Source organism: Xyrauchen texanus, chromosome 28 (genome assembly GCF_025860055.1).
Source record: "Xyrauchen texanus isolate HMW12.3.18 chromosome 28, RBS_HiC_50CHRs, whole genome shotgun sequence".
NCBI classification, from domain to species: Eukaryota; Metazoa; Chordata; class Actinopteri; order Cypriniformes; family Catostomidae; genus Xyrauchen; species Xyrauchen texanus.
The window spans coordinates 14243432-14259542 of record NC_068303.1 but is presented as its reverse complement, the minus strand read 5'-3'; the positions used below and the strand labels follow the sequence as shown (position 1 = coordinate 14259542).

Genomic DNA, 16111 nt, shown 5'->3' with positions numbered 1-16111 from the left:
TTGTCTGACCGCTAGTGTATTTTAGCTTTTCTGCGCATCAAGATGGGTGGAAGAAAAAATTGTTCCAATCAAATTTTCATTGATTTCATCTCAAAACTATCACATCTCATATCATTTTGCTAATGACAGCATACTGTAATATGGTACAGAAATTAGCAACAAGATGGTATTGTACCGTTTCAATTTTTCTGGTATTGCAATACTACATTAGAACCGGTAAACCACGCAACCCTAATGTACACAACTTAATCAATAATAAAAAATCTAATAAAAACAAAACAGATTTTTCAAACAGATTTTTCAAGGTAAAACCATATTTTTTACAACTATCATTCATTTTTTAGATAATATGGTTATTCCATATGACCTGAGGGGAAAATGTGCCATATCATATTATTTAAATTTTTTTGTACAGTCTCTGGATGGTTACAATACACTTTTTACTTCAAGCCCCCCCAATTAAAAAAAAAAAAAAAAAAAAAAGCTCAGTAATTGATTCACTACAGAAGAGGTGTAATTGTTCTGTATAAGTTGTAATTTTAATGTATTTTTTAATAACGTTCCGACATAAATAAATAAAAGTCAGGGTCACATCATTGACCCAAATAACAAAAAAGAACAATGAAATTCCATGTTTTTTAAGACATATTAGTTCTATGGTGTCCTTTTAATAATCTTGGAGTACCATGTAAATACTCTTGAATCTGAATATGGTAAGCATTTAGATTCACATTACTGTATATATATCAAAGGACCATGGCATTGCCAACTGATATCATCACAGTACTTTTGTAAGGGATCCTACATTATCTACACAGGTTGGCATTTAGTGAAATTTATTAAAAACCAGTTAGATTCTGGAATTGCATCAACATATATATCACTCTTTAGAATAGATAGCATATAACATTTTACTAAAACAGAAAAGAAACTCATGAATTATGTTGCTAAGCTAAATAAAAACTGGCAGCCAGAAGTTATAATTGTCTTCTGTTACCCTAATGAGGTTTAGAGCCGAATAGTGGTCGTTTCCAGTGAGCTAATGCTTTCAATTGCTGTTCATTATTCAGTCAGCTGTTTTAGGACCATAAGTCATACACAATCTCATATTTATGCAAAACATGGCTTTCAACTTCATTGTCTCATAGGCTGTTATTATCATTATGCGCTGGATAAGTGTGCTAAATTAATTGAACACTGCCTCTCGCCGTCTAGAACATTGACAGCCACGTAATGATGAGGTACCGTCTACCTGTAAGCTATGGTGTAATTATTATCTCCTACAGAGCACACACCATAGAGAATGATGGTGTTAAAACCTTTTCTGGAAAACACAATCACTGATGCCAACTCCAACCATAAGACATGGGATACTTCATATTATGCCACTGCCTGAACCTTGGATTTAGAATAGACCTCACCGAAATGACCTGCCGGTTGAACAGTGATGCACCTTACTGAACTCTGCCTGCATCACTTGGTCTAATGATGAACAACCCTCTTAAAATTGAATAGATAGACTATCAATTGATTGGCAACAAAAGCCTTCATCAGCCAACTAACAAAGGACAATGCATCTATGTGAACTTCTGAAGTTAAAACTGGCCCTTAACACTTACTTAGTTTACTCATTTTAAACCATGACTTGCACTGCACACAAATAACTAATACTGGCATTATATTCATGTTGTTTAGTCAGAGGGGAACTGGCCCCCACAGTGAGCCTGGATTCTCCCAAGGTTATTTTTCTCCATTAACCAACATCTTATGGAGTTTTGTGTTCCTTGCCACAGTCGCCTTCGGCATACTCACTGGGGTTGTAAATACAATGATTATTTAATTAATTTTTATACACAATTTACAATCATATTTAATCAAACTACACAATGATGACTCTAAGACTTTATAGATGTTACAGTTAATTTTCTGTTAATGCATGATTTTCTGTAAAGCTGTTTTGAAACTATGTGTGCTGTGCAAAGTGCTATACAAATAAAAATGACTTGACACGGCCTTGGTTCTCCTCTGGTTTTTTATTTTCTGATGTGTAACAAAGTCCACAGGGCAGCTTATAAGTGTGTGTATATTTCTTTGCTTTTTTATTCTGAATGGATCTGCAGTAGATGTCCTGAAGTTGGGCTAAAGAAGTCAGCAGAATTCAATGGTTCTGTGAAATGGAAACTACTCTTTGGAGTCATGGCTACAACGTTGGTATTGCTCCAATAAATGGTACGGTAGTGCCACAGGTGACCTAAGTTCAAGTCACAACTAGGTCCGTTCCTGATTATCCTTTTCTCCCCTGTTGTTTTTTTGTCTTCTTCACTGCATTATCTAATAAAGGCTAAATAAAATGATCTCATGAATATTACGTGACTGTGGCGACATATTTTCATGTAATAATAATAATTCCTTACATTTTATATAGTGCTTTTCTAGGCACTCAAAGCACTCCACATAGTATAGGGGGAATCTCCTCAACCACTACCAGTGTGCAGCATCCACCTGGATGATACAACGGCAGCCATAGTGCGCCAGAACGCCCACCACCCACCAGCTATTGGTGGAGAGGAGAGTAGAGTGATGTAGCCAATTAAAGGATGGAGATTATTAGGAGGCCATGATAGATAGATAGGGGCCAATGGGGGGAATTTGGCCAGGACACTGGGGTTATACCCCTACTCTTTTACGAGAAGTGCCCTGGGATATTTATTGACCACAGAGAGTCAGGACCTCGGTTTAATGTCTCATCTGTAAAACTGTAAGACAGTGCTTTTTTACAGTATAGTGTCCCTGTCACTATACTGGGGCATTAGGACCCATGCAGACCGCAGAGTGAGCACCCCCTGCTGGCCTCCTTAATACCACTTCCAGATGCAGGGTGATACAGCTGCTGGATAAATGACCAGAAAAGACATGATGTGGCTCCTTTCAATTATCATGGCAGTTCCAAGGTGAAATGTCCACTGTGTGGGGCTAAAAGCAAATTACTTTCAATCCTATGCAGATTAATTATTTAGGTTAGTGCTCTAGAGTTTTAACTGACTTTTGGGTCATGTATTGACTCTTCAGGACTAGTACCCCTGTATTAACTCTTGGAAAAACAGCCAAAATAGTGGAAGAAAATTTGCTTCTTGAACATGGCTCACATCTATACTTGAATTTGACAAAACTATTCTCGATGTCTTGCAACACAGAAAGGAACACAAGCCAGGGCTCCAGACTGTGACTCAAATGGTCGCAAATGTGACCAAACATAATATATTGACAGTCGGGTTGTGTGCATTCATATGCGGTTTCGTCAGACATCATCTTGAGAGTTACTGAATACATCTTTAGATGCACCAGTGTGTCTCGCAATGCTTTTCACCAATTCCATTTCTGACGAGCTTGCTGCATCGCACACAACAACACACTTTTTTATGAATCACCTGAAAAGAACTGAGGGTTTTAACTCAGGAGCTCAGGTTAGCAGTTTGAATCAGATTAACTGTCTCAGAGAATCAGCCATCAGTGAGCTCACAACTGGGAGCGCAGACATTTCAAAATAAGAGTATATTTTGGGCATCTTTATAATTAAAATCCTGTATTGTGTACCACGTTTTTTCTTCTGGTAATTATTGATTGGGATTGGAGTAGCACAATAAACTGCATCTGGCATTTCATTCAATTTGCACTCTTGTAGTCTCTGTGTCTGGGCCATCTGGTAACAGTAAAAGATGAAGGCAATATTGTAAAACTATATATATATATATATATAGAGAGTGGTGGTGGCGTAGTGGCTAAATCAGGGCTGTTAATCAGAAGGTCACAGGTTCTAACCCCACGGCCACCACCATTGTGTCCTTGAGCAAGGCACTTAACTCCAGGTTGCTCCAGGGGGATTGTCCCTGTAATAAGTGCACTGTAAGTCGCTTTGGATAAAAGCATCTGCCAAATGCATAAATGTAAATGTGAAATATATATATATATATATGACATCAAGCTTTTGACACTTAGGACAATTGAGGGACTTGCTCACAACTATTACACAAGGTGCAAACATTCATTGATGTTCAAGAAGACAATATATTACTATACAAATATTTACATGAAGTATAGTATGCATAATGTAGATTGTGAAGAGCAGTATTAAATAAAAAAATATTCTATTTCTTATATTTTTATAAATTATGAAAGGGGTGTGAACCTTTGAGACAAATGGGAATGGAAACTTATCTTCTCAACTATATACTGTTTATTAAACCTCAGATTAATGGGTAATCAGCTGTCTTCCTTTTCTTCTGCTTTCCATCTGGTTTCTGAAAAGCAATCTAAATCGAGCAATTCTGTGATTTGATGACAAAAAAAAACAGCCATTTGGCTCCTTAAGTTTCAGTTTAGGAGCCATAAGTCATTTTTTTAGTCTGGAGCCATGCAAGCTATAAATAAACAGTTAAAGGTATAATGGAGGGCATTATAAAACTGCAAGAATGCAATTATTGTCACAATGTGCTTATGCTAATTGTTCCTGCTTGAGCCTCAAATGGTACAGCTGACAACATATTCAGCCAATGCTGCCCTTCAATATCACACACATGTGTTACAGGCACTTAATCTGTTCTACCTCAGACAGTGGCAGTCATTACGGAAACAACATCAGTTGCAATTATGAGTCATGATAAGAAGAGATAATGTCTTCGCTGGTGTTTGCGCTACAATTTATTTTCTAATCATGACATGTGTTGTATTTTTCTCCCATGACAGGGACTCTCTTGGGGGTGAGACTTCAATTTACAGCTTGCAAATAAAGCTGAATTCAGATTCAGATCAGGACAGGAGCAGGAGCTCTCGGAGTGAACAGATACTATGAAGTTTTCTGAAGAGAATGTGACTAAAAATCACAGACAGTCAGCATAAATGTCATCCATACCACTCCCCTGGTTAAATTAATGTCTTCTAAAGTAAAACGATCGCTTTTGGTGCAAAAAAGATAAATATTTAAGTACTTTTCAACTATAAATCATCGCTTCTGGTCAGCAGCAGTAATCACATTCACGAGAGGGCAGAGTTCACGTGGTCTCTCATGCAACGTAGTCGCATTGGCATGTTACGGACGTAATCTCACGTTTTTCTCTTGGTTGAGACATCCAGGATGAACACATAACCACAACATTGTGAGTAAACAAACAGATACAACTTCAGATCTAAACCAAAACCAACTAAACTTCTGTACAGCATTCCTCCTAACAGTGCTAATCTTACAGGCACACGTGCCTCTAGCTTTAACATGCCAAGGTGATTACCTCATGTGCACATACCTCTGCTGACCGGAGGCAATGATTTATAGTTAAATAAGTTCTTAAATATTGATCTTTTTCACATCAAAAGTGATCATTTCACTTTAGAAGACATTAATTTAACAAACTGAGTCAAATGGATGATGTTTATGCTGAAAGTCTGTGCTTTTGGAGCCTCAAAGTTGTATCACAATCCACTTGCATTTTAAGGACCTACTGAGCAAAGATATTTTTTCTTCAAATATGTTCTGCTGAAGAAAGAAAGTCATACACACCTGGGATGGTATGAGGGTAAGTAAATGATGATAACATTTTCAATTTTGGGTGAGCTAACCCTTTAAAAACCATAAAAATCTGTTTGGAAAAGTACTTAACTCGCTTTTAGCGCCACACAGTGGACATTTCACCCTCGGAACTGCCGCAATACGTGTAATGAACCACATAATATTATCTTGCACAACTTTTACCACAATCACATAATTTTCACGAGACATCACTCCTTAACAAAAAACATGATTCAAGGTCTGATGAAGAACATTTAGCTCAAACATCACAGAACACATAGTTTTTAGGAACAAAATGTTGCCAACCTAGTGTTTTGCAATTTTGTTACTCATGCACCTGTATTAGAAGTTTTTAGATGTGCATTTTTCAAATGATGTGAGGTGCAATTTTAAGTATTTTTGTTTGTAGCATAAACATGCAGAATTGATTCCATGTCAAAGTTCAACAATTAGGGTTAGTGGTTTGTAAAAATAGTTATGCTTGTTTTAATAATAATGGTTGTGCTCCAGGCTCTCTGGAAAAACCTTTTTTTTATTTTCATCTTATTTCAATTTTAGCATGTGATTTTTCCTTTGCCATGCACAAGGTGTTTCAGGTGATATATTACAGTAGAGTACAACAGTATATTAAAAAACAGCCACTATATTTATTTTAAAACCATGGATGGGTGCTCAGAAATTAGAACTAGTTGTTCACATTCATCTTTAGAATTTTGTAAATATATTGTTAATACTTCATTGCCCAAGTGTGCACTACACCAAAACCCATTATAAACTACACATTTTTTGAAAGATGATTAAAGGCACACCAATCAAAAGTTTTAAATCTGATACATTTATTAAACACTGATGATAAACCTACCTAAATACACAGATAATCACATTACAATTCAGTTACCTAACACTGGTTGTAGTGCATCTATGTGTCTGTGTGTTGAAAGAATCAGGCTGCATGAGGCCGCCTGAAGGCCTAATCTGTTTTGTTCAAATATAATTAATAACCCAACAAAGGGAAAGAGCAAAAATTGGTGTGGAACGATCAACCACGAAGCCACACGTACATGTGCAAACATTCTCTCAGCACACATGTAGCATTTTAAATTCCGAAACTGGGCATGTAATGATTATTAGCACAGGCTACTGTGACCAAACATCCAAAGTAATGTAATTACACCCATGTCATGAGCTTCACTTAGAAGAGAGTGAGCAATACAGAGATAGAGAGAAATCCTGTGCAATAAGAAGGTGATTTGACTCATTTGGCAACAGGAAAAAGTCCTGTACAAACAATCTGATAAAATGAAAATTCGGTCATCATTTTCTCACCCTCATGTTATTCCAAACCAATATGTCTTTTTTCTGTAGAACACAAAAAGAGATAAAGAATAAAGGCGGTCACTGTTTTGTACCCAATTCTTTGTAATTGCATGGAAAAAACATTCAACTACATTCTTCAAAACATCTCCTGTGTTCCATCGAAGAAAGCAGGTCATATGGGGTTAGAACGACATATTGGCGAGTAAATGAGGACAGAACTTTCATATTTGGGTGAACTATACCTTTTATTTTGACTTATGGTTGTGATTTGTACTTTGTGCCAGTGTCCCTTTTAATATTTCAATTTTATTCAGCTAAAATATACTAGTATCCTTGCTTTATTGATTAGTCTGTACCCATGGTCACCTCATAGCCATTTTTTAATGACAGCGAGGGCGCTGTTGAAGGTGAACTGCCCTGGGTGAGATCCTCGGTAGGACAGAAGCAAGGAGCCAGCCTGTACACTGTGCCCGGCCTGGTGGAGCTCTCGGGCAGCTTTCTCTACATCCCAGTCCCCCTGAGCCTGCATGTGAGAGACCAGCAGAGAGAAAAGGGCTGTGTCCACACAACTGATCAACATCCCAGCTTTCAACAACAGGGTGAGGAGCTCAGAGTCACACACATCCTCAGTCACCTAGAGAGAGAGAGAGAGAGACAGAGAGAGAGAGAGAGAGAGAGAGAGAGAGAGAGAGGGGAGCAAAAGCAGAGAGAAACAAGCCATGAGAGGGAAGAATCAATTAAAAAGAAAAATCAATTTCAATAAACACTCCAGTGCGACAAACAATCTGTGTGAGCTAAACCTCCCTGTTCACTCACACACACCACAGTATATTGCATTTCTTGAACTTATATAAACAAGTAATTGTTGTAATGCAGTTATAATAACACCCATATGGTCCTGTTTACACCTGGTATTTGTCTTGGGAGATTCGATCACAAGGTAGTAATGGGTGTTCTAAAACATGTCTCCAGTGGCCAGTTGTGATCGGATTCCGAGGGAAGGGTCTCTAAAATCACGGCTAGATACATCACTTACTTACGGCATGTTTTAAAGTGGAAAAAGGTTTAAAAACTGTGTTGCTGCCAGATATACTTATAATATCTGCACAAACACAATATTTGGGAGGAATGATCATTGTTTTAGTCGAATACCTGTATTAACTGAACTTCAGGTATGCTTAACATGTGTCACTACATGTTGATAGTAGGCATACTGAAGATGTTCCATGAAGTTTTGTGCATATATAAGTATGCACTTTTCCAAATTGTTGAGCAGGATGGTTAATTTCTATTAAAGCTGCACGTTACCGGTAACATTTAACCATTTGTTTTTAACTAGTTTCGAATCTGGTTTGAGTGATCTGATCACAAAACATTTTGAACTCCATTTAAACCTTGAATATGAAAGACATTCTCTCAGACGATGCTGTTAATTATGGACCTTTCAACTTGAAAGTACATAACAAAAATATAATTGTTTTTAAAATCTTTTTACATTAATCTTTCATTATTTGTCACATTTGAACTTTTAAAAACTGAAAATTCCATATATTCCAGTGTGGCAGTGCGGAGGGCGGGGCCAGGTTGTGATTATACACACCTTGTCCCTTATCAGGATAATTAAGCCTCCGAGAGGGATAAAGGCCGATGGCAGATGGTGGTGCCACGAGAGAGAGACAGTTTACGGACATGTCCGTCGTGTGTGTTTTTGTCTTTTGTTTAAGTTTAATCATTAAAATATAATTTATATTGAGAAGCCGGTTCTTGCCTCCTCCTTTCCATTAAATCACGTTACATTGGTGCCGAAGCCCGGGAAGGAGGAGGGATGCCCATCGCGGAGTCCTCGACAAATGGATTGCATAGATCTAGTCTTTAGACACACATTACATGGAACGAGTCAAACCAAACTTTTAATCTCAACACGCAGTTAAAGGATGCAGAACATATTCACCACTACACTACTCAATCCCTAACAAGTGAAATCTAAAATTTTCAGCCAGTGGCTAATATCATACTTCCTTAGTAAAAAATGGTGGGACATTTGGTCACATATGCAAGTGAGTTACTAGCTTGTAGAGGATTGCAAATAGAGTAAGAGTTTGATTTTGGGATTTTAAGAATCAAAATCTATCATTCATATGAAGATCACGATTAATCTGAAAATCAGCAATTTTACCCTGATTTAGTGAACTTGTGACTGGGTCACCCAAGACAAATGTTAACACCAGGTGTAAATGGGGCCTATGAACTAATAAGCATGCAGTAAGAGCAACTTCTAGACTAATAAACGGAGTAAATCTGCCACCTTTGCCAGAATAAAGCTTATACACTCAAGTTTGCCTTTCCCCAGGGCATTCTATATAATGTTTATCTTTGTGTGTTACCTAGTGTCCATGTTGCTCTTGCATGTCTGTAGAAGGTCATATACGATATAAATGAGCTCATAGAGAGAGAGATGTCCCAACCTCCTGAGACCCCCAGCGTGCTCAGAAACCCCTCTCTCCTCGGCCCAACTTCAGTCTTTTCAGCATAAATTATTAAACTGCAGGCTTTAGAGGTAGAGAACACAGAGGAGAGGTTCTGTTGGAGTCAGCACACTAGAAAATCAATTATGTGCTAAATTTGATTAAAGGCAAGCCCATGCCAGAAAATATGATGCAATTTGACTGTGGTTGCGTGTATGTCCTCGTACTAAATATGACATGATGTTAATAGCTGATATACAACCCACAGAGTTTATTGACACCACATAATGTTTCTGATGCCTATAGAAAGAGTTCTGCTTGACATTCATCTAGATAGTATCCAAACACACATGTCCACATGCACATATACATTGGGTGGGGGTTGGACAGGGACATGGCAATACAATATTATATCTAGATTGCGATATGATAATAGTGATTCTTTATGTTTAGTCTTTTGCAATTATAAGTATAATTTTTTTTACGCACTATTTAATTCATCATCATTGAATTAGAATTTAATCATCAAGAGGCAGCAGATGGCCACCTCGGTGTGGAGCGCGCCAATACTTTTGTTGTTTTTATTTGTTTGTCCTGTGTTTAGTAATCATTTTCCAATCAGTTTTATTCATCTAGCGAATCTCCGCTCTCTTCCTAACAAAACGGACAAACTGCATCTCCTCACCCATATAAACAAGGACATTTCAACCTCTGCTGCCTTGTGCTTCACAGAAACCTGCCTGAGTGAAGCCAATCCGGACAGCGCATTTCACCTGCCAGGCTTCCTGATATTCAGAGCGGATCGCATCATTGATTTAACAGGGAAAACGAGAGGCGGTGGAACATGCTTTTACGTCAATGAAGGTTGGAGTACAAATGTAACAATGTTAAAGATGGAAGCACTCTTTATTAACTTACAGTTAGCTTACACCTTCCTACTCGCCACGGGAATTTTCTTAATTTATTCTAGTGTTTTTGTCCCACCACACGTGTGCTTGAGAGCTGCGCTGCAACAGCTGGCTGATCAGCTCATAGACATAGAACAACAATACTCAGAATCAGTTATTATTATTCTTGCAGATTTTAACAAAGCAAACCTCACACGAGAACTGCACAAATACAAACAGCACATTACATACCCAACCAGAGAGAAATATACTGGATCATTGCAACACAACAATAAAGGATGCATGTTGCTCTGTCCCTAGAGCAGCTTTGGGACTATCTGATCACTGTCTGGTTCATCTTCTTCCAACCTACAGACAGAAACTAAAATCTGAACTGATTGGAGTGTTTTTGAGGCTGCAGACACCAATCTGTACAAGCTCACAGATATGGTTACATTATATATCAGTTTCTGTGTGGATATATGCATTCCTACTTGGACTAATTTAACATTCAACAATGACAAACCATGGTTTACAGCAGAACTCAGGCAGCTTCATCAGGCCAAAGAGGATGTTTACAGAGGTGGGGATAAAGGCCAGGAACACAATGAATAAGGAAATCAGAGCGGCTAAAAGAAGATACTCTGAGAAGCTGAAAAAAGTTTTCAGCTAACGACCCAGCATCAATGTGGTGTGGCCTGAAAGACATTACTAACTTCAAGAGACCTTCCCCCAAGACTGTAGGGAACCAACAACTGGCTGACGACTTGAATGTGTTCTACTGTAGATTTGAAAGGCCCAATCTCACACTCCACACCCGCTCTGACTTTCACTTCACACAGACACCAACACCTACTGCAACCCCCCTCCTCCCCCCTCCTGCTCCTCAACCTGCACTTAAGTTCTGTGTAGAAGATGTGTGCTGTGTCTTTTGAAAACAAGACAAGGAAAGCACAGGGACCAGATGGTGTTTCACACATGTGTCTTAGATCCTGTGCTAACCAGCTGGCCCCCATCTTCACACTGATCTTCTATAGATCACTGGAGCAGTGTGATGTCCCATGCTGCTTCAAATGCTCAATCATCATTCCTGTCCCTAAGAAACCAAAAATCACATGACATGATGACTACAGACCTGTTTCCCTGACATCTGTGGTCATGAAATCATTTGAGAGACTGGTGTTGGCCCACCTGAAGGACATCACTGGACCCTTTCTAGATCCCCTTCAATTTACATTTACATTTATTCATTTGGCTTTTATCCAAAGAGACTTATAAAAGAGGAAAACATAAGCGAATCATCTTAATGAGACAGTGGTATGAAAAGTGCGATACTACAAAGTTTCACTATCATCAGAATAGTATACAAAACAGATTTAAGTGCAACAAGAATTTTTTTTTAGTGACTGGTTAAGTGCTCTTGGAAAAGATGTGTTTTTAGACGTTTTTTGAAGATAGAGAGTGAGTCAGCTTCACGGATTGAGTTGGGAAGGTCATTCCACCAACATGGTATGATGAAACTGAAAGTCCGGGAAAGTGTTTAGGTGCCACTTTGTTTTGGTATGACAAGGCGACGTTCCTTAGCCGACCGCAAGCTTCTGGTGGGAAAGTAGCTCTGCATAAATGTTTTTAGGTATGCTGGAGCAGACCCAGTGACTGTTTTGTATGCCAGCATCAGGGCCTTGAATTTAGTATGTGCATGAACCGGCAGCCAGTGGAGAGAGACAAAGAGTGGTGTAACATGTGCTCTCTTTGGTTCATTAAAGACCAGACGTGCTGCTGCATTCTGGAACATTTGCAGAGGTCTAATAGCACATTCTGGAAGGCCTGCAATGAGAGCGTTACAGTAGTCCAGTCTAGTTATGACAAGTGACTGAACGAACTGTTGTGTGGCATGTACAGAGAGGACAGGTCTTATCTTCCTGATATTGTAGAGTGTAAATCTAAATGATCTTGCAGTCTTTGAGATGTGCTCTGTGAAATTTAGGTCATCATCAATGGTTACCCCTAGATTTCTGACCGTTTTGGAAGGCGAAACTGTAGTTGGACCCAGCTGCAAGGTGATGTTGTGTTCAACAGCAAGGTTAGCTGGAAAGACAAGGAGTTGGGTCTTGGCTGGGTTGAGTTTCAGGTGTTGTTCCTTCATCCAGGCTGAGATGTCTGCCAGACAGGCAGCGATTCGAGCGGTCACTGTGGTATCGTTGGGCTGGAAAGACAAGTAGAGTTGCGTGTCATCAGCGTAGCAGTGGTAAGAGAAACCATGTGACTGGATGATGGGTCCTAATTACGTTGTGTATATGGAGAAGAGAAGTGGCCCAAGCACTGATCCCTGAGGTACCCCAGTAAGTAACTGATGTGGCTTGGATACCTCCCCTCTCCAGGCTACCTCAAAAGACCTTTCTGAGAGAAAGGAGTTGAACCAGCCAAGCACAGTTCCAGTGATGCCCAGTTTAGAGAGGGTGGAGAGTAGGATCTGATGGTTGACTGTGTCAAAGTTGCTCTGACTTGTTGCTGTATTTTATTGTTGTGCACTGGAAGCTCCTGTCACCAAGAAAAATTCCTTCTATTTCTAAGCATACCTGACAATAAAGCTGATTCCAATTCTGACTAATGAACAAATTCCTCTATTTCATTGTAGAGCCATAGAAGTAGTGTATTGCAAAGGCAATTCAGTGCCAGAAAAAAATATATATATATGTGAGGGAAGTGTACCTTGATTCCAGCATGTTTATCATTACATGAAAACCCTTGACTAGCTGTATTAAGAATCTGTTAACACATAATTACAAATGAAGCACGGTACAGACTTTTTTGCATTCTGGTGTTTGTTGACCTAATTGCTGCAGTATGTTTCGTCTTCTCTCGCACTTACTCTTTTATTGAGCAAAAATATTAATTTGATTTCTGATACAAATGTAACAAAAAAAATTATTATTGGCATTATAATATCGATACAGTACTGAGGTAAAATATTGCAATACTTTGAATTATTGTTTTTTCATCCCTCTTAGAGTACACACAAAAACGTTTAATTCTGATGTCTTCAAATACTGCCAACATTACAGATTTAGTTCTTTTTCTTCCTCTATACAGACATTTATGCGTGCAATTGAGAGTGAAAAACAGAGTAATTGAGAGAGAAAATCAGAGAGAAGGTAATCGAAGTTCTCCGAGCGATCCTGACACTGCAATTATGTGTGATATCAATGATCTCTGCCACATTCATCCATTCACGTCTTATCAAATGTGTGTAAGTTTATGCAATTGATTCTTAGAAACCAGTCCACTTTTATGATTAACCCTTTGATGCATGCGTCCACTACAGTGGACAGAGGTTTAAATCTAATGCATAACCACTCAGGGTGTGATATTACATCCAAACCAGCATGGGTGATTATGATCCTAACTTGGGTCAGTTCAGTCAAAAATTAAAATAATGTCATCATTTACTCACCCTAATGTTTTCCAAAACCCAGTATGACTTAGTTTCTTCCATGGAACACAAATGTCAGGTATAATGCTAGCCTCAGTCACCATTGTGATTGTGTTTCATTGTAAGGAAAAAATTAACGCATCAGAAGAACATCTTTTTTGTGTTCCAAAGAAGAAAAAGTAACATGGGTTTGGAGCAACATGAGGGTGAGTAAACTATGACAGCATTTTCAGTATGGTACAATCAAAATGTAGTGCAGCAGTCAAAGACGTCCATCCAACTTATGTTTATATAAAAACAATTAAAAAACAGCACAGACGGATGTACAAATGCATATGGTGCGAATAGCCTCTTAACCATGGTAAAATCACTATAACTCATGGCCTCTTGTGGCTGATTACTTAATTTTATCCAGCATTCACCATGCAATTGGAATGTGTTGAGACCACGCAATAACAAGAACATTCTTCAGAACAATCATCTACATCTCTGAATTTTAATGTCATAAAACTATACATTTTGACTCTCACTGTTCATATTTTCTGACATATGTGAAAATGAATTTCCCCCCCTGAACCCTCATCATGTTTTTCACTCTTATTTTCTCTTTCCGGCTGAGCAGTCTGTGGAGAGCCGTTAGAAACAGAATAGATGGAGCCAAAAGGTCGAGAGTGAAAAACAGACTGAAAGATTGTGTGAAAAAAATCGATAGAGGAGGATGGATGGAAAAGAGGATGATAGAGAGGGAGGAGAGCAGAGCATGAAGTCAGTCAGAGCAAAAATGTTGAGCGTTGAACTGTGAAGAAAGATCAGCCAGCTGTAGAAACCACTTCATAAAGAGGGAGAGACACAAAGAGAAAGGAAAAAAACATGGTGGAGAGAGAGAGAGCAAATGAGAGATGGCAAAGGACTATAATGTTTCAAATGCATGCTGATGATAAAAATGATGTCTCTTCTGAACAATCATTTCAATTTTGTACATTTGAAGGGATGAAGATGTGAACATGAGTGAGCAGTAATATGTTGTTAAGATATATTACTCATCAACTTATTCCAAAAGATAGAAGAGCAATCTTTTGTTGTCCTGATTGGAACATTTCTGAACATTACAGGCAGAACAAAAAAATGAGAGCAACAGAAAACTGTTGAAGTTAGAAGATTACATACACATAGGTCTCTAAACTCATTTTTTAACCACTTAACAGATTTCATATTAGCAGACTATAGTTTTGGCAAGTCATTTAGGACATCTACTTTGTGAACGACACAAGTAATTTTTACAACAATTGTTTACAGACAGATTGATTCACTTCTAATTGACTATATCACAATTCCAGTGGGTCAGAAGTTTACATACACCAAGTTAACTGTGCCTTTAAGCAGCTTGGATAATTCCAGAAAATTATGTTATTATACAAGCCTTTAGACAATTAGCTTTTGATAGGAGGTGTACTGAATTGGAAGTGTACCTGTGGATGCATTTTAAGGCCTATCTTCAAACACAGTTCCTCTGTTTCAAATCATGAGAAAACCAAAAGAAATCAGCCAAGAACTCAGAAACAAAATTGTGGACCTCCACAATACTGGTTCATCATTGGAAGCAATTTGCAAATGCCTGAAGGTACCTTGTTTGTCTATAAGCACCATGGGACCACGCAGCCATCATAATGCTCAGGAAGGAGGCGCATTCTGTTTCCTAGAGATTAATGTAGTTTGGTGCAAAAAGTGCAAATCAATTCCAGAACAACAGCAAAGGACCTTGTGAAGATGCTGGAGGAAACGGGTAGACAAGTATCAATATCCACATTAAAACAAGTCCTATATCGAAATAATCTGAAAATCTGCACAGCTAGGAAGAAGCCACAGTTCCTAAACAGCATAAAAAAGCCAGACTACAGTTTGCAAATGCACATAGAGACAAAGATCTATCTTTTTTGAGAAATGTCCTCTGGACTAATGAAACAAAAATTGAACTGTTTGGCCATAATGACCATCGTTCTGTGAGGAGGAAAAAGGGAGAGGCTTGCAAGCCAAAGATCACCATCCCAATCGTGAAGCATGGGGGTGGCAGCATCATGTTGTGGGTGTGCTTTGTTGCAGAAGGAACTGGTACACTTTACAAAATAGATGACATCATGAGGAAGGAAAATTATGTGGATATATTGAAGCAGCATCTCAACACATCAGACAGGAAGTTCCAAATGGACAATGACCCCAAAGCATACCTCCAAAGTTGTGGCAAAATTACTTAAGGACAACAAAGTCAAATTACTGGAGTGGCAATCACTGGTCAGCCCTGACCTCAATCTGATAGAACTGAAAAAGCGTGCACGAGCAAGGAGGCCTACAAACCTGGCACAGTTACACCAGTTCAGTCTGGAGGAATGGGCCAAGATTCCAGCAACTTATTGTGAGAAGCTTGTGGAAGGGTACCCAAAACATTTGACCA

At 38.6% G+C, this 16111-nt stretch overlaps 1 protein-coding gene across 1 annotated transcript in view; it reads right to left on the bottom strand.

The window, feature by feature from the left end:
- Positions 1-6105: 6105 nt before the first annotated feature.
- The window catches only part of LOC127622474 (NBAS subunit of NRZ tethering complex-like), a 281526-nt gene continuing 271520 nt past the window's right edge, over positions 6106-16111 (bottom strand). Inside the window, 1 exon segment of the mRNA XM_052096575.1 lies at positions 6106-7502. Within this exon segment, the coding sequence (XP_051952535.1) occupies positions 7245-7502 (258 nt within the window). The 3' untranslated portion in view covers positions 6106-7244.